Source organism: Stomoxys calcitrans, chromosome 2 (assembly GCF_963082655.1).
Source record: "Stomoxys calcitrans chromosome 2, idStoCalc2.1, whole genome shotgun sequence".
NCBI lineage: Eukaryota > Metazoa > Arthropoda > Insecta > Diptera > Muscidae > Stomoxys > Stomoxys calcitrans.
Window position 1 is genome coordinate 186112587 of NC_081553.1, and position 24648 is coordinate 186137234.

The 24648-nt window shown below is 35.3% G+C and overlaps 1 protein-coding gene across 2 annotated transcripts in view; it reads left to right on the top strand.

The window, feature by feature from the left end:
• Window positions 1-24648, top strand: part of LOC106086043 (probable WRKY transcription factor protein 1) — a 77573-nt gene that overhangs the window by 48050 nt on the left and 4875 nt on the right. For both annotated transcript variants that reach the window (XM_013250548.2, XM_013250549.2), the window contains 4 exons: window positions 20313-20495; window positions 20582-21093; window positions 21214-21436; window positions 21507-21720. In XM_013250548.2, the coding sequence (XP_013106002.2) occupies window positions 20313-20495; window positions 20582-21093; window positions 21214-21436; window positions 21507-21720 (1132 nt within the window). The remainder of the gene's footprint in view (window positions 1-20312; window positions 20496-20581; window positions 21094-21213; window positions 21437-21506; window positions 21721-24648) is intronic.

The window sequence follows — 24648 nt, forward strand, 5'->3', positions numbered from 1 at the left end:
TGTTAGATTTCTTTGTCAGCTGAAACCAATAGTTTTGATTTTAATTCTATTTGGAATAGAATATCTTAAGTTTTTAAAAGATTTTTACTATGGTATCAGCTGGACAAAGAAATACAACTATTTTTTAATTTATTTTATAACTTTAATTTTTTATATGTTTTTTGTTTTTTTTTTTTACTTTTTAATTGTTTTCTTTATTTTTTTTTTTTACTTTTTAATTGTTTTCTTTATTTTTTTTTTACTTTTTAGTTGTTTTTTTTATTTTTTTTAACTTTTTAATTGTTTTTTTTTTATTTTTTTTATATTTTTAATTCTAATTTTTTATGTTTTATAAATTTTTTATTTTTTTGTATTTTTTTAATTTTTTAATAATTTTTATAGCATTTTCAGTTTTTTTTATTTTTTATATATTTTTTTATTTTTTATATATATTTTTTATTTTTTATATATATTTTTTATTTTTTATATATATTTTTTATTTTTTATATATATTTTTTATTTTTTATATATATTTTTTATTTTTTATATATTTTTTTCCTATATATTTTTTGTTATTTTTAAATGTTAATTTTTTGTTTTTTTTTGTTTTTTTTTTTTAATTTTAATTTTATTATGTTTTTTTGTATTTCTTATATATTTTGTTTTTTTTATTATTTAGTTTTTGTGTATTGTTTTAATTTTTTATATATTTTTTAGTTCTTTGTATTTTTTTATTTTTTATATTTTAAATTTTTTTTCTTCCAATTTTTTTATATTTATATTTTTTATATATTTTTATACCCACCACCGACGGATGGGGGTATATTCATTTTGTCATTCCGTTTGCAACACATCGAAATATCCATTTCCGACCCTATAAAGTATATATATTCTTGATCAGCGTAAAAATCTAAGACGATCTAGCCATGTCCGTCCGTCTGTCCGTCTGTCTGTTGAAATCACGCTACAGTCTTTAAAAATAGAGATATTGAGCTGAAATTTTGCACAGATTCTTTTTTTGTTCATAAGCAGGTTAAGTTCGAAGATGGGCTATATCGGACTATATCTTGATATAGCCCCCATATAGACCGATCCGCCGATTTAGGGTCTTAGGCCCATAAAAGCCACATTTATTATCCGATTTTGTTGAAATTTGGGGCAGTGAGTTGTGTTAGGCCCTTCGACATCCTTCGTCAATTTGGCTCAGATCGGTCCAGATTTGGATATAGCTGCCATATAGACGGATCCTCCGATTTAGGGTCTAAGGCCCATAAAAGCCACATTTATTATCCGATTTCGCTGAAATTCAGGACAGTGAATTGTGTAAGGCCCGTCGACATCTTTCGTTAATTTGGCCCAGATCGGTTCAGATTTGGATATAGCTGCCATATAGACCGATCCTCCGGTTTAGGGTCTTAGGTCCACAAAAGCCACATTTATTATCTGATTTTGATTAAATTCGGGACAGTGAATTGTGTAAAGCCCGTCGACATCCTTCGTTAATTTGGCTCAGATCGGTCCAGATTTGGATATAGCTGCCATATAGATCGATCCTCCGATTTATGGTGTAAGGCTCATAAAAGCCACATTCATTATCCGATTTTGCTGAAATTTGGGACAGTGAGTTGTGTTAGGCCCTTTGACATATTTCTTCAATTTAGTCCAGATCAGTTCAGATTTGGATATAGCTGCCATATAGACCGATTTCTTGATTTATGGTTTTGGGCCCATAAAATGCTCATTTATTGTCCGATGTCGCCGAAATTTGGAACAGTGAGTTAAGTAAAACCCCTTGACATACTTCTGCAATATCGCACAGATCGGTCCAGATTTGGATATAGCTGCCATATAGACCGATATCTAGGTTTTAGCTTTTGGGGCCATAAAAGACGCATTTATTGTCCGATGTCGCTGAAATTTGACACAGTGAGTTTGGTTAGGCTCTTCGACGTCCTTCTTCAATTTTGCCCAGATCGGTCCAGATTTGCATATAGCTGCCATATGGACCGATCTCTGGATTTAAGGTTTAGGGCCCATAAAAAAGGCATTTATTGTCCGATTTCGCCGAAATTTGGGACATTGGTTTGTGTTAGGCTCTTCGACATGTTGATGCAACTTGGCCGAAATCGGTCCAGATTTGGATATAGCTGCCATGTAGACCGATATCTCGATTTAAAGTCTTGGCCCCATAAAAGGCGGATTTATAATCCGATTTCACTGAAATTTGATACAGTGATTTATGTTCGGCTTTTCGACATCCATGTCGTATATAGTTCAGATCGGTATGAGGTATATGAGTATAAGGTATGAAACTTTCACCGAATTTTGATGAAAGTTGGTTTACATATATACCCGAGGTGGTGGGTATCCAAAGTTCGGCCCGGCCGAACTTAACGCCTTTTTACTTGTTTTATATTTCTGATATATTTTGTTTATTTCCTATTAAGTTATTGTGTATTTGTTAATTTTTTGTTATTTTCTAATATTTACTTTTTAATTTTGTTTTATTTCTTTTAATATATTTTTTTAATATTTTTGTTATTCTTTTTTTAATTTTTTTATATTTTTTATTATTAATTTAATGTATCATTTTTTATTTTAATATTTATTTGAAATAAATATATATTTTTTATTATATTATATTATTAAAATTCCAAACGGCAACACTGCAGCTAACTGACGTATGTCTGATCTTATTCCCTGCCGCTCTCTCTCACTCATTCTTCCTCTCAATCTCTCTGTATATTGATTGACGTACAAGTAATAAAATTTCCCAAGGACGTTGATATGGTTTGTGCTTAAACTCTCATTTCTTGATCGTCTACACGTTTTTTGGTTTTATTTTTGAATCTTATTATGATTAACTTTTGTTATTGTACAGCGCTTTCAAACGGCATGTTTCGAAAATGTTTTAAAAACAAATTAAAAATTTTCGTTTATTATTTACTTGTTGACACAAATGTATATAAAGATAGACTGGTTAAGTGCATTTTTTTTACTTATAAAATTAAAAATTAATTAAAAGGGAAATTTACAATTGATTTTATCAATATTCATATTATATGGCATTATCATTTGCATATGGCATTTTTATCCAGCTTATACAAAATTTCACGTGCTAAAAGTTTATTCCATTCTCTTTTATCTCGTGCCTTTACTTTACACCAATTGGTGTGCAACTAATTGTGACTGACAGTGTAGTGTCATTGCTAAATTGTGTGTTATGTGTTGTTCAACAAGTAATACCTATCACCTCGGTTTGTACAAATCACTTATCATCAATAATGTCCCATCATATTTTAGCGATAACGTTGTCATAAAGTAATAATTGTTTCCTAGCAGCAATCTTTTGTTGTTTATCATTGCCATTTATTGGTGGGGAAATTTATTATCAGTAAGTAATCTGACAGAACTGACCAAGTCCACTAATGTTAAGTTCCTTTGTTTTCAAATTCTATTTCTGTTTATTACCGTACTTCTGTTGTTGGGTACAAGCTGGTAATTTGTGAGCATCTTAGAGAAAATTAAAAATATAATATACAAATTTATTAAATAAATGTTTCTTGTTTTGATGGCTTAAACAAGAACAATAAATCATTTATTGCCATAAACTAAAGACCGCATTCACAAAACTTTAGGAAGCCTTAAAATTTATTTATTTGACAGTCCTATAAAGGAAATCTGTCAAACAGACAGACAGTCCTATAAAGGAAATCTGTTTGTTTCACCAATAATAACTTTAGCATTGGTGGACTTCCAAACATGTGAACGGCCCATAAGTCTTTGTTATTATAACCAACACAACGAAAACATATTTTTAACATACCTGAATTAACAGCTTGACTTGAGTCATGTTTTATAGACACTTGAGTGATAACAATATCCCATACCCATGTGTCTATAGCACACTTTGGAAATTAATCCTTTTGTGCTAGTTGTTTCTTTTTTTTTTGCTACCTTACAGTATTGTACCGACACCATTTTTCGCTATTGTAGTTTTGTAGGAAGGAATTCTAGCAGACCTATATCACATTTTGACTCTTGAGTGTTTTTTTAAACAAACACAAATAGCTTTAACTAGAATGATGTCTTAAATGTATTTTAAGTTTATTTGCTATTGTTCAAAATTATAGAAATTCACTTTTCAAATAAACAGACTTTTATATGTACACAAATTCCATTAAAAATTTAAAAAAAAATTTAGGCTAAGGCAAGGTTGAAGCAAGGTGAAGGGAACTCTGGCTTAATGAGCGTATATAGGGGTTCGTGAATCTCAGCTTCCAACATGTGTATCTTTCTTTCATTTAATTCGGTTTTTTTGCTGTGAAGAGAAATAAAATAATGAACGGGAGGAAGAGGAAATTATAATTCTCTTATGTTTCTATACTCTTTGGCTGAAGTTATTGAAGCGTTGCCAGATTAGTAACCCTTTGGAAATGCTTTAGTTTGTATGGTATGCCCAAATCAGCTGTTTATATAGAGTGAATAAAGCAAATTTTTATGAAACAAGTAAAAGAAAGTGTTTAGAGATAAACGACCGAGAAAAGGATAAAATAAACTTATTTTATTTGCATTTTGAAAAATATTGACCCTAACAACCCGGAAAACTGACGTATGAGATTATAGACCATGCTATAAATTGTCGTCTAATGAACGAAAGTGTTCTTTCCTATGAAAAACATTTACTAACAGATATTGGAGTGGGTGACTCAACTCACTTGAGTAAAAAACAAGTAAGAGCGAGCTAAGTTCGGCCGGGCCAAATCTTAAATACCCTCGACCATGGATCGCATCTGTCGAGTTCTTTGCGCAGTATCTCTTTTTTAGGCAAACAAAGAATAATGAATAAGGACGGAGGAGAGGAGCTTTATCAAGTTATAGTTCGATTCTGGGCTCAAGAAGCAAAATCGGGATATCGGTTTATATGGGAGCTGTATCAAACTATAGATCGATTCAAACCATATTGCACACGTATGTTGAAGGTCATGGGAGAAGCTATTGTACAAAATTTGTGCCAAATCGGATAGGAATTGCGCCCTCAAGAGGCTCAAGAAGTCAAGATCCCAGATCAGTTTATATGGCAGCCGTATCAGGTTATGTACCGATTTTGGCCATACTTACCACAGTTTTTGGAAGTCATATAAAAACACCTCATGCAAAATTTTAGCTAAATCGGATGAAAGTTGCGGCCTCTAACGGCTCAAGAAGTCAACATCCAAGGTCGGTTTATATAGCAGCTATATTAGGTTATGGATCGATTTGAACCATAATTAGCTCAGTTATTGGAAGTGATACTAAAACACTACCTGTAAAATCACAATCAAATCGGACGATAATTGCGCACTCTAGAGGCTCAAGAAGTCAAGACCCAAAATCGCTTTATATGGCAGCTATATCTAAACATGGACCGATTTGGACCATTTACAATCCCAACCGACCAACACTTATAAGAAGTATTTGTGCAAAATTTCAAGCGGCTAGCGTTACTCCTTAAAAATTAAGCGTGCTTTCGACAGACAGACGGACGGACATGGCTAGTTCGACTTAAAATGTCACGACGATCAAGAATATATATACTATATTACTTAGTCGCATATTTCGAGGAGTAACAAACAGAATGACGAAATTAGTGTACCCCCATCCTATGGTGGAGGGTATAAAAAGTTAGCGAACCAGGCAGTAAATTTTTAGCCAAATTTAAAAGGCCTTAAACTACACCATACATATATATTTTTTTAATTTTTAACTGCTTCAACAAACAATAACAACAAAACAAAATGCAAAATTAAACAATACCTATAGAGAAAAGAATGAAAGCAAAAAAAAACCCCAAAGGCAAAATAAAAATAAAGACAAAAAACTTAAAAACAACTTCAGTCAACAACAAGAGCCAACAAGCCATCCAGCACCACCACTACCACCATACAATACATCCAGCTTTTTTTTTTTATCAATATTTATAAATTTACATATGAAGGTTTTTCAGTTTTTTTGCAGTTTATTTTTTTTTTGTTTATTATCGTTTATTTGCGTTGCAAAGAAGCCCAACAAAAAAATTAATTCATTATTTAACTCAAGTGATAAAAAGATAAATTTAAATATTTATAAGCCCGAGAAAGGAGATTTGGGGCGGGAAGCAAGCAAACGGGCCTCATAAATGTTTCGCTTGGTTGGTTTGATGGTGGTACGGTCTATGCCGATAACAAATTTAAAGCTGGCCTCCTAGCAAATTCGCATAGATTTGCTAAAAGGAAAGTGACAAAGAGAGAGGAAGGAAATATACCCCAACGCAGATAAAAATGAAGCTTTCAGTTGCCACTCACTCGTTCACTCACTCACTCATTATCCCCCAGAACCAGCAGCAGCGGGAGATTGGCAATTATCATATGACGATGTTTATTTATTATGGCAAAAAGAAAAACAATATTTTTTTTTGCTGAAGAAAAAAATCTTTTTATTGCGCATTGGTTTGTTTTAGAAAGATCTCAAAAATATTTTTTATTGCATATATGCACGTAGAGAAAAAAAATATTTCAAATTGTATTAAAAGCAAGTAAAATCGTAATAAGTTAGGCCGGGCCGAACTTTGGATACGCACCACCTTGAATATACATATGAAACTCATTATGTCAAGTTCGGTGAAAAATACATGCATGTTGAATGTTATGGGCCCAAGAACTTAAGTAGGGAGTTTGGTATATATGTCAGCTAGAAAAAATATAGCCCGATCTGGACCATATTGGGTACAAACGTTAAGAGGTCTAAAAAAGCTCACTGCGCCAAATCTATTGCTCCTTTTATGGACCCCAAGATCGACCCATACGGACATGTACACCGATTGGGACAATATGGGTACCACATGAAAGGTAAACAAGTAAAAGCGTGCTAAGTTCGGCCGGGCCGAATCTTATATACCCTCCACCATGGATCGCATTTGTCGAGTTCTTTTCCCGGCATCTCTTCTTAGGCAAAAAAGGATATAAGAAAAGAGTTGCTCTGCTATTAAAACGATATCAAGATATGGTCCGGTTCGGACCACAATTAAATTATATGTTGGAGGCCTGTGTAAAATTTCAGTCAATTCGTATAAGAATTGCGCCCATTGGGGCTCACGAAGTAAAATAGAGAGAACGATTTATATGGGATCTGTATCGGGCTATAGACCAATTCAGACCATAATAAACACGTTTGTTGATGGTCATGAGAGGATCCATCGTACAAAATTTCAGGCATATCGGATAATAATTGCGACCTCTAGGGGTCAAGAAGTCAAGATCCCAGATCGGTTTATATGGCAGCTATATCAGGTTATGAACCGATTTGAACCTTATTTGACACAGTTGTTGAAAGTAAAAATAAAATACGTCATGCAAAATTTCAGCCAAATCGGATAGGAATTGCGCCCTCTAGAAGCTCAAGAAATCAAATCCCCAGATCTGTTTATATGACAGCTATATCAGTTTATGAACCGATTTGAACCATACTTGGCACAGTTGTTGGATATCATAACGAAATACTTCGTGCAAAAATTCATTCAAATCGGATAAGAATTGTGCCCTCTAGAGGGTCAAGAAGTCAAGACCCAAGATCGGTTTATATGGTAGCTATATCAGGTTATGGACCGATTTGAACCATACTTAACACTGTTGTTGGATATCATAACAAAACACGTCGTGCGAAATTCCATTCCAATCGGATAAGAATTGTGCCCTCTAGAGGGTCAAGAAGTCAAGACCCAAGATCGGTTTATATGGCAGCTATATCAGGTTATGGACCGATTTGAACCACACTTGGCACAGTTGTTGGATATCATAACAAAACACGTTGTGCAAAATTTCATTCTGATCGGATAAGAATTGCGCACTCTAGAGGCTCAAGAAGTCAAGACCCAAGATCGGTTTATATGGCAGCTATATCAGGTTATGGACCGATTTGAACCATACTTGGCACAGTTGTTGGATATGATAGCAAAACACGTCATGCAAAATTTCATTTCAATCGGATAAGAATTGCGCACTCTAGAGGCAGGTATATCAAAACATGGACCGATATGGCCCATTTACCATACCAACCGACCTACACTAATAAGAAGTATTTGTGCAAAATTTCAAGCGGCTAGCTTTAATCCTTCGGAAGTTAGCGTGCTTTCGACAGACAGACGGACGGACGGACGGACGGATAGACGGACGGACATGGTTAGATCGACATAAAATGTCACGACGATCAATAATATATATACTTTATGGGGTCTCAGACGAATATTTCGAGTAGTTACAAACAGAATGACGAAATTAGTATACCCCCCATCTTATGGTGGAGGGTATAAAAAACGCCCAAGAATTAAATTTTTACCAATTGGCGGAATATGGGTATCAGATGAAAAGTAATTAGAAGAAGAAACACCATTTTCGAGGCTGCTTTTTAGTATTTAGAACGCACAACAAGCCTATTAGGTTTAGGTGTATGTCCATAGCGACATGAGGTGGATCAATATCCGCACCCTCTTTTCAATCTAAATTTGGGGTCCAGTCTTTTGGGGGGGACGATCAAAACAAATAAATAACCTTTTTGTGCAGTTTGGGGATTCTACAGGGGCACCCCCGATGTTTTATTTAATTTTTTCTTGAGAACTTTTAACCCTGTTAACATAGGCAATATGGGTATCAAATAAAAGTTATTGTCGATTACGAATATGGAAGAAATTGTCAAATTGGTCCATATAATAAGTTGCTGTTGTCGTCGAAGCGCGTGGAGGTGACAGTCGGATTTGAAACTTATTTTTGGCTATATATAAAAGTCTATCGTAATCTACTCCTTCGTACCTTTCATTTGATACCCATATTGCCTAGGGTTAAGGGGGTTCAACATTCTTAAGACACCGTAGGTCCTTCCCGGCTCCAAATTTTTGACATATTTTTGCATAATCTTAATGTAATAGCCAATACCTCTAATACCTTTCATTTGATACCCATATTGTCTAGATTGGATGGTTATTTTATTCATGGTGGTGGGTATCCAAACATTTTTTCTTGTTTAAGTTGATATGATTGCAACATGTTGCTTCAACATTAGTATTTCGTTTGTAAAAATGATGATTCACATTTTTTTTTTTGATCGGAAACAGTCCAATCTATTTCGATGTGTCGTAGGTTGGGATTTTTTTTTATGATAAGGTTCTGTCGGGTTTAACATTTTGTTCTAATTGTTCCAAATGACTGAGGTCACTGTTCATATATTTTGCTGTAAACATATGTTGCTGGTGACACATTTTCCTGTAAACATATGTTGCCGCTTAATATGTTGCTGGCAACAAATTTTGCTCTTAATATATATAAATGTTAGTTTCATTAAACATTTTACGACGCTGTTTTTCTTTTCTCAAAAATATTCAAGTGCTTTATAATTCTTTGTTTCATTTGGAATAATTTATAGCCCATATCATGAATAAGAATTATATGAATTATAGTTTATTGCGTTTCAACACCAAAGATCTAAATATATTCAATAAAAACACATGATGTAAATAAATGTGGTCAATACCCCATAAAGTTCTTGTGGTCATTTCTTTTTTTGACCATAAATCATATAAATATACCACTAGCATTCAGCAAACCATAAAAACGCAATTATTTATTTTATAATAATCAATTTGATTGCCCTGTCTTGCCAGATGTTGGGAGAAATTTTGCCACCATACCATAAACCCCAGTTGGTGTTAACTCTGCTGATGATGGTGTTCTTTTTAAATTATATAATTTTTAGAAATAGTATTTTACGAATTGTTGCTTCTGTTGATCTATTCATTTCAGACATAGACATTTAAATAAATTTTCTGCACACTTTGGGCTGGTTGATAGATAGAACAGAATGATAGCACTGCCGCTACTCTAACACTCAGCAGCGGGAGCACGGTCAGACAGCCAGCCTCTATACAAAAATTGTATAGAAAATTAAAAGTCAAACAAGGAAAATCTACTCATTGCCGCACAAAGGCAGACAGTCAGTACTGAGCAGTACTGTAAGTTCTATTCGTCCCTCCCTTGTGCCTTTCACCATGCCTCAGCTACTTGACGCTGTGACGCACACGTTGAAGAGTTCAAAGCATTTGGCACCCGTGCTTGTTAAAAATAATCTCTTAATTATTATTTTGTATAAAATGCGATGTTTATATAGCATTTTGTTTTTTTTTTTTTGCATTTGCTTTCATTTTTGCAAAACAAATAAACAAAATGAAAAAGAGCCATATAAGCAACCAGACTTACTAGCTTATATAGAATAACAAACGAAATAGATAAGATTAGGGTTGGTTTCGATTTTTTTCAGTTTATATTTTTGTTTGTGTATTTTTTTTCAATTCCATTCTCAGTTTCAGTTTTTTTTTGTTATCATTGGTTTTTTGCTCTTATATATTTTTTTTATATACAGATATGGCTCTATTATAATTTATTGGCCACTGTAATCGTAAGTGGCGACTATGTGGGGCATGGGCGTATTGCCATTTTCATTTTCATGGGGGAAATGGGCTTAACAAATCTTTGTGAGATTCTTCTATATGCAAAGTGAAAAATTTTATTTAATTATAATTTTATAACTTAATAAGTTTTATAAATAAATTTAAAAATATTCATATTTAGTTTTACGTTCACCACCCACTATAGATTTCTTTCTTGTACCTAAATGCCAAATTTCAGACCTATCTCCATCTGTAAATTAAGTACCAAATGATACATATTTTGGTACCACAGTGTATGAATTTTTAAGAGAATATTTGGTCATCCAACATATATTTACTAGTTGTACTTTCATGCCAAATTTCAGACCTCTAGCTCCTTCTGAACAGAGAGTACAAAATGGTACCAATTTTGTTACCAAAATGTACGAGTTTTGAATAGATCATTTAGTCATTCATCATATATTTCTTAGTTGTACCTAAGTGCCACATTTCGGGCCTCTAGCTCCATCTATGACGAAAGTACAAATAGTACCAATTTTGGTACCAAAATGTTTGAATTGTGAAAAAATCATTTATTCGCTCATCATATATTTCTAAGCTTTACCTTCATACCAAATTTTGGTCATCTTGCTACATCTGCACAGATGGTACCAAATGGTACCAAAAATCTACGATTTGTAAAAATATTGTAGTCACCCATCATATTTTTCCTACTTGTATCTACATGCTCAATTTCAGACCTCCAGCTCCAGCTGAACAGAAAGTACCAAATGGTACCAAAACGTACGAATTTTGAATCGATCATTTAGTCACCCACCATATATTTCCTAGTTGTACCTAAATAGCAAATTTCAGACCTCTAGCTTCATCTGTAAAGAAAGTACCGAATGGTACCAATTGCGTTATTCAACGTACGTTTTCTCCCGTTACCAGTACCATTAAAGTAAAAAGTTTCAAAAAGTCTTATAGTCACCCAATTATGGTTGCCAAAGTGTACCTAAGTACCAAAATTCACAGCTCTAGCTTAATTAACAAAGAAAGTACCAATGAGTACCAATTGCGGTACCAAACGTAGTATTTCTCGCACTTCCTAAAATCTAAGACGATCTAGCCATGACCGTCCGTCTGTCTTTTGAAATCACGCTACAATCTTTAAAAACAAATATATTGAGCTGAACTTCGCACAGAAACTTTTTTTGTCCATAAACAGGTTAAGTTCGAAGATGGGCTATATCGGACTACATCTTGATAAAGCCGCCATATAAAACGATCCGACGAGTTAGAGTCTTAGGCCCATAAAAGCCACATTTATTATCCGATTTTGCTGAATTTTGGAACAGTGAGCTGTGTTAAGCCCGTCGATCCTTCTTTAATTCGGCCCCGATCGGTCCAGATTTGGATATATCTGACATATAGACCGATCTCTCTATCTAAGGTCTTGAGCCCATAAAAGACGCATTTATTGTCCGATTTTGCAAAATTTGGGACAGTAATTTGTGTTAGGTCCTTCGATATCCTTCTTTAGTTTGGCCGACATCGGTCCAAATTTGGATATAGCCAGATTTGGAAGGTTTTGGGTCCATAAAAGCAGCATTTATTATCCGATGTCGCTGAAATTTGGGACAGTGGGTTAAGTTAGATCCCTCGACTTCTTTCTACAATATGGCTCAGATCGATCCAGATTTCGATATAGCTGTTATATAGATCGATCTCGCGATTTAAGGTCTTGGGCCCATAAAAGGCGCATTTATTGTCCGATTTCGCCTTAATTTGGGACAGTGAGCTGTGTTAAGTGTTTCAACATTCTTCTTCAATTTGGCCCAGATCGGTCTACATTTGGATATAGCTGCCATATAGACCGATCTCTCGATTTAAGGTTTTGGGCCCATAAAAAGCGCATTTATTGTCCGATGTCGCTGAAATTTGGGACTGTGAGTTAAGTTAAGCTCTCGACATCTTTCTGCAATATGGCCCAGATCGGTTCAGATTTGGATATAGCTGCCATATAGACCGATCTCTCCATTTATGGTTTTGGCCTATAATAGGCGTATTTATTGTCCGATTTCACCGAAATTTGAGACAGTCAGTTGTGTTAGGCCCTTCGACATCCCTCTCCAATTTAGCCTAGATCGGTTCAGATTTGGACTTAGCTGCCATATAGACCGATCTCTCGATTTAGTGTATTGGCTCCATAAAAACCACATTTATAATCCGATTTCGCTGAAATTTGACACAGTGACATGTTAGGTTTTTCGACATCCGTATCGTATATGGTTCAGATCGGTCTATATTTGGATATGGCTACCAAAGAGACCAATATTTTGTTCTACAAAATTGAACAATGACTAGTACATATTAGACCACTCAATATCCGTGTAAAATTTGGTCCAAATCGGGCCATATTTCGTTATGGGGGCATAAATTATGCATTTTTCACCGGATTATGGCGAATGGTGGTTTACATATATACCCGAAGTGGTGGGTATCCAAAGTTGGGCCCGGCCGAACTAAACACCTTTTTACTTGTTTTTTAGTTCTTTTTTTATTTTTTTTTTTAATTTTTTTTTTTAATTTTTCTTTTAATTTTTATTTTTTTTTTAATTTTTATTTTTTTTTTAATTTTTATTTTTTTTTTTAATTTTTATTTTTTTTTTAATTTTTATTTTTTTTTTAATTTTTATTTTTTTATTTGTTTTTTATTTTTTTTTATTTGTTTTTTATTTTTTTTTTATTTGTTTTTTATTTTTTTTTATTTTTTTTTATTTTTTTTTTATTTCTAAAATTTTTTATAATTTTTAAAATAATTTTGAAACTAAATTCCCAATGTCGCTTTACAGCCTCTCCCCCATATGATTTGCTTTCAACGCCCATGATTACTGATTGTGCCCAATGAAGCTTTTTTGTTGTTTTTGCAATCAGCATTTATAGCTTTTTGTAATAATTTATTTCTCCTTATATTATTTGTTTTATTGAACGTCTTCTAGGAGGGTCTACTATCATAGCGACTATGGCAGGCGGAACGTCTTGGTCTTAGGTATGGGGTTTAGCCAAACCATGCCAGTCAAAGCAAGCAACCATCTTTCTTTTTCATAGGTTCGCCTGTTTTTGTCTTGTTTTTATAATAGTACACCCATCACTCTGGGGCTGTTGCTGGCAATTACAATTGACTTGTGATAGGCCGGTACCCGGTCGTTGTCACTATTTTTTTGTTTTTATTTTTTTTTTTTATTCTGGCTTTCCTCTTTTGATATTAGGCCTTTTTTCTACTTCTTGTTGTTGTTTTTTTTCTTAGTTTAAGTTTATTTTCATATTAAAGAGTAGTGTTGAGTTCATTGTATTGCTTAGAATGTTGTACGCGGCGGCGGCGGTGGCAGTTTTCAACGAGTCTGCTGCCGCCTGGCTGACATAAAGACATAATCAATTGTTGGTCCGTGCCTTGTATGTGGTGTATACATTTATTTTGTTTACTTATTTATACTCTTTTTACTATAAAATGTAAAAAAAAGATCATTGTGTATGCAAATCCACATGCGTTTTTAGCAAGTACCCGTTGAATAAGATAAAAAAGAAGGCGGGCCATTAGTTGTGACGGAAAGTTTTCACAAGTATTGAAAATTCAAATAGATTTTATTTATGTGCAAAAATTTGCAAAATTTTATGGCTGGATTTTGAAGGGCGTTCAATAACTTTTGCGTTTTGATTTGATTGTTGTTTTTTGTATTGAATATAAACAAAACTGGGCTATAGAAGAAACAATATAATTCAATTGCCCTTGTATGCCTCAATTGAAGAAAGTTTGTTTTCCCAGCTGTCATTGACAACTCAAAACTCATGCATACGAATATGGCTATCCTATAACAAAGCGAGATCTCTTTCAGACTCAGAGAAATGCTATCTAATCATCAGTTCTTAACAGACAAATAGTCTCCGACTTACCAAATTATGAAACAAAATATTAAGCATTCAAACTGTGAATATGGTCGTAGAGACACTGATGATGCAGAATCGAATAGACCTTTCATTTACAAATGGAAAAGCCAGAAATTTTTAAAATATTCTCAAAATCGCGTTAAGTTCCTTTAACATGGATCGCATTAGTCAAATTTTTTGCACAATTTCGTTGTAAGAGGAGAAACATAAAAAGAACTACAAATGATTTTTTTACCTAGAGAAGTACTGCCTTCTGTAGTTGCTCAAGAAGTAAAATCGAAATCGGATCGGTTATTATGGGAGCTATATAAGATAATCAAGTTAATAGTAGTCACTGTTGTTGAAAGTCAAAACAAAACTCAGCATGCTAAAGTGGATACGCATGGGGCCCTCTTGAGGCTGAATAAGTCATATGGGAGCTATATCAGTTTATTACCCGAGTTGGACCCAATGTGTCAGAAGTAATAGTGTAAAATTCTAATAAATTGAATAAGAAATACCTGCTTGGGAGTTCAACAATGCACGCGGTTTATATGGAAGTTACTAGCCGAAACGGACCCGCTCCGCTGCGCCTTCTTTAACTCTAATATCTTTTTAGGGTGGGCATACTTCGCCCTGAATGCGGATATCGAATTTGTGCCATTGTAGCCTATGACGCTGAACGCGTTCGAATCCTGCCGAGAACATCGAACCAAGCGGTGTTTATCCCCTCTTAATGTTGCCAGGTACTTGAATCCAAATTTTAATACCATACTCGTGTTCTGGTCTCCAATACCTTTCATTTGATGCCCTTATTGTGCCCATCGGACCACTTTCGGATATCGATGGCGTTGTTGGGGTAAAGGGGAGGGTCCGCCTCCACCCGATATCTAAAAATTAAGAAAAATTAATTTTAAGAAAATCGATTCAGGCAAATATCATGTAGTCATAATGGATCTAATGGCGTTTTTGAGGGGTGGCATGATCCCCTAGGTGTTTAGTTATGATTTTGAACAACTGTTCTAAGCATGGTTGAATTCGGTTCATAACCTGATATAGCTGCCATACAAATCGATCCTGAATCTTGACTTCTTGAGCCTCTAGAGGGCGCAATTCCTTTTGCCTGAGGTGTTTGGTTATGATTTCCAACAACTGTGCCTAATATGGTTTAAATCGGTTCATAACTAATATAGCTGCCATATAAACCGATCTGGGATGTTTTGAATTCTTGAACCATTAGAGGGCGCAATTCTAATCCGAGTTGGCTGAAATTTTGCATGACATGTTTTGTTATGACTTCCAACAATTGTGCGTAATATGGTTCAAATCGGTTCATAACCTAATATAGCTGCCATATAAACCGGTCTGGGATATTGAATTCTTGAGCCTCTAGATGGCGCAATTTTTATCCTATTTGGCTGAAATTTCGCATGAGGTGTTTAGTTATGGCTTACAACAACTGTGCAAAGTATGGTTCAAAATGATACATAACCTGATATAGCTATCATATAAATCGATCTGGGATCTTGACTTCTTGAGCCTCTAGAGGGCGCAATTATTATCCGATTTGGCTGAAATTTTGCATGACATATTTTATTATGACTTTCAACAACTGTACCAAGTATGGTTCAAATCGGTTCATAACCTAATATAGCTGCCATATAAACCGATCTGGGATCTTGACTTCTTGAGCCTCTAGAGGGCGCAATTGTTATCCAATTTGGCTAAAATTTTGTACAACGGCTTCTCTCATGACCTTCAACATACGTATCAAATATGGTCTCAATCGTCTATAGTTTGATATAGCTCCCCTATTAACCGATCTCCCTATTTTACATATTGAGCCCCTAAAGAGCGCAACTTTTATTCGACCTGGCTGAAATTTTACACAATGACTTCTGCTATGGTCTCCAAAATTCAATTCAATTATCATAGCAATTCTTTTCTCGATCCTTTGTTTGTCTAAAAAGAGATACCTGGGAAACAATTCGACAAATGCGATCCATGGTGGAGAGTATATACGATTCTGCTCGGCTGAACTTAGCACGGTTTTAGTTGTTTATTCTGTAATACTAAATATTTGCTATAAATTAATAAGAAATTTTATTTTTAAAAATTTTGCCCCTGTTCCTTAATGTAATATTCGTGGCAAATTTGCAATGTTTTTTACTTTCCTGCTTTAGATGCTCAAAGTTGCTTATTCATTATTATTCTATTTAATTAAGAAGAGAAGAACAAACAAAAACAAAAATACAGTAATTTTTTCTGAATGCGCAGTTAAACGCGCATTTAATTTACTTAATTTTTTTTTTGTTTACCGAACAAAAACAGAATTTACAAAACAAAAAGAGATGAAACCATATAGAACAAACAAAAGCTACATATCAACAACGTATGAACTTTTACAATGGCTTATAATATTTCTTTTAAATAGATGCTTTTTTTTTATTATCAATGCGTATAAAAAACGCATTGCCTTGCCATAGCAAAACAAAATATTTTTAGAAATGTATAAAATGATATGGTCGTATGTATATATGGTGGTGATGAAGGCAATAAGCACAAACTGCTAATGGATCAGCCAGCTATACACTTCAATAATAACTAAGAGCTACAATAAGTAGGAAGTCTTGGTTTTTTTTTCATATATAAATAGAATTGACCCTCATTCTCTACTTTTATGGACTTCAATAAAGAGTTTAAGCTTTCACTTTAAAATTAATTAAGTTTTTAATTGTCAATTATATCGTAACAGATATATGGGGTAATTAGAAATAAGTGTTGAATTTGAGGAATTTTTGGGTCAAGGACCGTTTTTTTATAACTAAATTATAATAAATTGGGGAAAAAAACAGTTCTAATAAGTTAAAGCAAAAAAAATTCAGCTGCGACGAATCTTTTATACCCTTCACCATGGATCCCATATGAAAAGTTCTTTGGATAACGTTCCCAAATATGGAAGCTATATCAGGTTATGGACCGATTGGACCATACATCGCCCGCAGGTTGGAAGTCGAAACAGAAAACTACGGGAAAAATTTCATCCAAATCGCATATTAATAGCGCCCTCTAGAGCCAAAAAAAAACCACATCGGAAGATTGGCTATGTGAGGTTGAAAACGATTTCAACCATACTTGGTAGGAATATTGGAAGTCATAACAAAACATCACCAGCAAAATTTCAGCCAAATCGGATAATGAGTACGCCATCTAGAGGCTCAAGAAGTAACATCGGGCGATCGGTTTATATGGGAGCTATATGAGGTTATAAACCGATTTGGCCATTTTTAAGGACGAATGTTAGAAGTCACAACAAAACACCAAGAACTAATTTTCAGCTTCAGCCATGAGCAAAAATGCTGCCAAATAGGCTAATAATTGCGCCCTCTAGAGACTAAAAAAAACGAAACGGGAGATCTATTTGTATGGGAGCTATATCAAGATATGCACCGATTTGTACCATACTTGGCTCGGATGTTGAAAGTCATAACCAAACAGCAAGTAACCTAACCTGTTACTTGCGCCTTCTGGAGGGTTAAGAAGCCAAATCGTCAGACCGATTTATATGGAAGCTATATCAGGTTATAGACAGATTTGGCCTATTTCAATCACGCATGTTAGAAGACATAAGAAAAAAACGAAAGCAAAGTTTCGCACAAAATGTGCCTTCCATAGGCTAAAATGGTCAAATTGGCCGATCGGTTTATCTAGAAGCTATATCGGTTTATAACCCATACTTGGCACTGATGATGTAAGTCATAACAAAACACCTCGTCCAAAATTTCAGTCAAATTGCGCAGTCTAGAGGCTCAAGAAGCATTATCCGGAGATCGGTTTATATGGAAGCTATATCAGGTTATAGACCGATTTGGCCCATTTTAACCATGAATGCTAGAAGTCATAGAAAACATCAAAAATATAATTTCACAATTGGTTAATCATTGCGCCCTCTAGAGGCTAAAAAAACGCAAAATTGGGAGATTGGTTTATATATAAGCTATATTAGGTTATAGACCCATTTTGGACACGAATATTGAAGGTCTTAAAAAAAACACCAAGGTGGATAATTTAGCCGAATCGATTCATAATTGAGCCCTCTAGAGACTCATGAAGCCAAATCGAGACTATATGGAAGCTATATTAGGTATATCTGCCCGCATCGAGAGGCATTGCCGCAGATTCTGCAGAAATCCTCATCCTTCCTTGTCAGCGACATGACGATGCAGTGGTCGGTCAGGACTCTCACCACCAATCCGAAGTTACGCTTCCCCACCTCAAGAATAATCGGCTTCCTCATTCAAGAGAACTTTTACCACAGGGTCTTGCTAACCCTGCTGCCCACAACGCCAGCCCATGTCAAGTCTGCGCATCTACCATCCCTAAAAGCCAATATAGAGGTGGTAATCATCGGCATCCTATTCCCAGAGTCATCCGCGATTCAAATCTGGCTAGCCCGTCAGCCGCTTCCCCACATCAAGGACAATCGACGTTCTCTTTCCTGAGAACTTTGGCCGCAGAACCTTGGCAACCCTTCAGTCCCTTCCACCATCCCAAACGGCCAACACAGAGGAGGTTTACCAAAACCAAACGTGGTCAGCCTCTTCAGCGCCGCCTGATTGTCCATATAAATTGTGACAGTCTGAGAGGGCCGACTCTCTTTTATTCAGGATCGCATCAAAGGCCCGGAGGATCGCAAAAACTCAGCCTGAAGACACTCCGCCAGACACCTGCATTTGTCTAGAAGTCTATGGGATTCCATAATGCCTACGAATTCAATAAAACCTTCTGGCCCAGTGCCCCCATCAAGCTTTGACCCATCCGTGTAAACGGGTACCTATGAGGGCCGGACGCCCCAGTCCAAAGCTGCCTTTCCGGGAAGACAACCTCCGCCTTCGCTGTTATATTGTTGTTGTTGTAGCCACACTTCCTTAGCGCGTCTTTAAGGATATCCGTGATAGTAGAGAGAAAGCGAGCACAAATCAAAATGACGACGTCATCGGCGTAGGCAACCACTATCACACTTTCCTCGTCGAAGGATCTGAGAATTCCATTGATAATCATGGTACACAAGAGAGGGAACACACTCCCTGTTATTAATTTTCCTCGCCGAGCCCTCGGCCGCTGATGCATTGATAATTCTGCCCTTATGCATAACGTCAATCCAATTCTCAGAAGAGTGGGGCTTCCCTATATACCAAAGAACGACGAATGAACCCTAACTTCACTTTATTTAAAACCCCTTCTATATCCAAGAGGACCGGCAAAGTTAAGTCGCTTGTTCCCAAGATCCTCTCTATGTAACCCACCACGTCGTGACGAGTGCTATCAAATGGCCAACCCTTGGTGTAGACATACTGGTAGCTGTTTAACAACAATGGGTCAAGAAGATCCCTGATGTACGCATCCAACAGTCCCTCAATCTCTTCGATTTAAATGAGAACTATGTCAGGTTATGCAACAATCCACACCATTTGCATTAAACAACCCAGCAAGCACATTTTTTATCCAATTTGGTTGAAATTTCCCAATTTGTGTTCTTTTCCAATACCTAGTGAAACTGATTGCAGTCCGCCAACTTTGAATATGGTTTGGCCACGTTTCCACTGTTTTACATATGTGTTGTTTGTTTTTCCGTCTCTTCGAGGGGGGCAGCCAGGAGTAGTAGCATGCCTTTGTGTGATTCTTTATTTATGATACCCGCAGAAGTGGAAAGCGTGCCAATGTTTCCGATTTTAATTTGAGATGAGTGGGCGGGCCAATGGCTGCTTAGGGGGCGCTTGATGATGATTTCGCATATCATTCTTTGTTGTTTTTGTTATTTAGCTCTGAGACGCAAAAAGAAAAGAAAACCGCGTAGCATTTTGTCAACATGATAAATGATTTTTTCTAACTCATTAAACAAATAACTAATTTTAAAACCCTAACTAAATGTTGATACATACATAAACAATCTTATCTTTTATTATTCCAGGTGATCTAAATGAACCTAGTCGCTATAGCTGCGGTGATGATGTGTCGGGCAATGAGTCCAGTGATGCCCCGAAACTAACCGAAACCGAGCGTCAGGAGAAATTCAATCGCCATAAGGAGGAAATGCAAAAGAAGAAACGACGAAAGAAGAGAACGTCATCATGGCACTCGTCTACATTTCAAGGTAATATATATAAATTAAAAAAAAAGAAAATAAATTTTTAATATTTTATATATAAAAATTTTGAATAATTTATTTTTCTTTTCTAGAGTTATACAAGCTGACCGGTGAAATTTTGGGCGAAGGCGCCTATGCCTCGGTGCAGACTTGCGTCAGCATCTACACCGACTTGGAGTATGCCGTCAAGGTCATTGACAAAATTCCCGGTCATGCACGTTCTCGTGTCTTTCGTGAGGTCGAGACCTTCCGCCATTGCGAAGGTCATCCCGGCATTTTGCAATTGTTGGAATTCTTCGAAGATGATGATAAGTTCTATTTGGTTTTTGAGAAGATCAACGGTGGCGCACTTTTAAGTCGCATTCAAGAGCACATTTGTTTTTCGGAACATGAGGCTGCCCTCATAATCAAGGAAATTGCCTTGAGTTTAGATTTCATACATAAAAAGGGCATAGCTCATCGTGATCTCAAGCCGGAGAATATATTGTGTGTCCATCCGGACAAATTGTGCCCCATAAAAATTTGTGATTTTGATTTGGGTTCGGGTATAACATTTACCGCGGATATTTCGTCGCCGGTGGCAACGCCACAACTTTTAACACCGGTAAGTAAACAAAAAAAAAAAACAAAAACTAGTGAAAACGCTCTAAATTTGGTCGTTTTTTTTTTTTTTTGTCCACATAAAATTCTTATTTTGAATGTTTCCATTTTGTTTTGCTTTCAGGTTGGTAGTGCCGAATTTATGGCCCCAGAAGTTGTTAATCTTTTTGTTGGCGAATCCAATTATTATGATAAACGCTGTGATTTGTGGTCTTTGGGCGTGATTGCCTACATTTTGTTGTGTGGTTATCCACCATTTTCGGGTAACTGTCAACAAGACTGTGGTTGGAATCGTGGTGAAAATTGTCGCCGTTGTCAAGAGCTACTATTTGAGTCTATACAAGATGGTAAGTAACACATTGGTAGTGATAAAAAAATTGAAACTTTACTTATGAACGCTTGTTTGTTGTGCCGTAGGACGTTTTTATTTCCCTGATCCTGAGTGGACTGATGTTAGCGAGGAGGCCAAAGATTTGATTAGTGGCCTTTTGGTTAAGGATGCTCCCAAACGTTTGAGTGCTGAGGCAGTATTGAATCATCCATGGATTAAATTTTCCGAAATGGATGCAAACGATAGTAAGAAGATGGCAAATCGTCGTAGAGCTTTATTAACCGCTGGAAATATAAGACGGTAAGAAAAAATATCTAGAAAATATTATAGATAATTACTTATCACACAGGGTGAACATGAAAATTCCTATCCTGGTTATTATTAATTTTTTTTTATAAATTTCTTAAATACACCGAAAAAATCACGAACATTTTTTCAATTAAAAATTTAGTTGACAATAAAAATGTAAATGTTGACCGTGACTGCGCCTCAAATGGTCCATCCGTCCAATTTTGGCATACTATTTCAAACATTTCGGCCGGTATCTCACAAATAAATGCTTCAATGTTGTCTTCCAATACGTCAATTGAACAAAACATAGTCTAAAGGCGTAAAATCGCACGATCTAGGCGGACCGGTCCCGAAAGTGAAATAAAATGTTCACCGAACTCGCCTCTTAATAAGTCCATTGTTACGCGTGCTGTGTGGCATGTGGCACCGTCTTGTTGAAACCACATGTCATTCAAGTCAATCTCTTGCATTTTGGGCAAAAAAAGTTGGAAATCATCTCACGATAGCGCTCACCATTCACAGTTACGTTAGGATTCTCATCATCTTTGAAGAAGTACGGTCCAATGATGCCACCGGCCCATGGACCGTACCAAACTGTGACTTTTTCTGGATTCATTGGTAGCTCTTGCAATGGTACTGGCTGATTTATTCTGCTTATTTATGTACCCATTGGGCCAAAAATGAGTTACGTCGCTCTATGGAAAAAATTCGCGATGAACTTTCTTAATAGAGCATGCAATGTGATAATAAAATTCAATAATTTGTAAGCGTTGTTCGATTCATGGTGAAACAAAACTCAAAACCTGTGTGAGCTGTTTAAACCAGTGTTGCCAAAAAAGATAATATCTAAAAAATTAAAATATATAAAAGTAGTAATAATAAGGAAAACAAGTAAAAGCGTGCTAAGTTCGGCCGGGCCGAATCTTATATACCCTCCACCATGGATCGCATTTGTCGAGTTCTTTTCCCGGCATCACTTCTTAGGCAAAAAAGGATATAAGAAAAGAGTTGCCCTGCTATTAAAACGATATCAAGATGTGGTCCGGTTCGGACCACAATTAAATTATATGTTGGAGACCTGTGTAAAATTTCAGTCAATTCGTATAAGAATTGCGCCCATTGGGGCTCACGAAGTAAAATAGAGAGAACGATTTATATGGGATCTGTATCGGGCTATAGACCGATTCAGACCATAATAAACACGTTTGTTGATGGTCATGAGAGGATCCGTCGTACAAAATTTCAGGCATATCGGATAATAACTGCAACCTCTAGGAGTCAAGAAGTTAAGATCCCAGATCGGTTTATATGGCAGCTATATCAGGTTATGAACCGATTTGAACCTTATTTGACACAGTTGTTGAAAGTAAAAATAAAATGCGTCATGCAAAATTTCAGCCAAATCGGAAAGGAATTGCGCCCTCTAGAAGCTCAAGAAGTCAAATCCCCAGATCTGTTTATATGACAGCTATATCAGGTTATGAACCGATTTGAACCATACTTGGCACAGTTGTTGGATATCATAACAAAACACGTCGTGCGAAATTCCATTTCAATCGGATAAGAATTGCGCCCTCTAGAGGCTCAAGAAGTCAAGACCCAAGATCGGTTTATATGGCAGCTATATCAGGTTATGAACCGATTTGAACCATACTTGGCACAGTTGTTGGATATAATAACAAAACACGTCGTGCAAAATTTCATTTCAATCGGATAAGAATTGCGCACTCTAGAGGCTCAAGAAGTCAAGACCCAAGATCGGTTTATATGGCAGCTATATAAGGTTATGGACCGATTTGGACCATACTTAGCACAGTTGTTGGATATCATAACAAAACACGTCGTGCGAAATTCCATTTCAATCGGATAAGAATTGCGCCCTCTAGAGGCTCAAGAAGTCAAGACCCAAGATCGGTTTATATGGCAGCTATATCAGGTTATGGACCGATTTCAACCATACTTGGCACAGTTGTTGGATATCATAAAAAAACACGCCGTACAAAATTTCATTCGAATCGGATAAGAATTGCGCACTCTAGAGGCTCAAGAAGTCAAGACCCAAGATCGATTTATATGGCAGCTATATCAAAACATGGACCGATATGGCCCATTTACAATACCAACCGACCTACACTAATAAGAAGTATTTGTGCAAAATTTCAAGCGGCTAGCTTTACTCCTTCGGAAGTTAGCGTGCTTTCGACAGACAGACGGACGGACGGACGGACGGACGGACATGGCTAGATCGACATAAAATGTCACGACGATCAAGAATATATATACTTTATGGGGTCTCAGACGAATATTTCGAGTAGTTACAAACAGAATGACGAAATTAGTATACCCCCCATCTTATGGTGGAGGGTATAAAAATATTAAAAAAGCAAAAAAAAAAAAAATGGAAAAACTAATAAGTAAAATGAAAATAAACAGAAATTAAAAAAATAAATAAAATAAAAAGTAATTAAAAAAGTAAAATGAATAAAAATTAAAAAGTAAAAATAAAGCTAAAAAATTAAAAAGAATAAAAGAAAATTAAAAATCAAATTAAAAATAAAAAAGAAATTTAAAAAAATATAACAAAAGTAAAAAAGAAATTGAAAAAAAATATAACAACTATAAAAAGATATTAAAAAAAAACAAAACAAATAATAAAAAATACTAAAATACTACTAAAAATAACAAAAAATAAGAAGATAATGAAATAAAATAATAAGATAATAAAATAAAAATAAAAAAACAATAAAATAAATATAAAAAAATAAATAAAAGAATAAATATAAAAAATAATAAAATAAAACATAAAAAAAATAAAGAAATGAAAGAAATAAAAAATTATAAAAAAAATTTAATTAATAGAAAAAATTAAGTTTAAATTAACAAAATAAAAATTAGAATTAGAATTACAAAAATAAAAAAAAAATCAGACCAGATTGG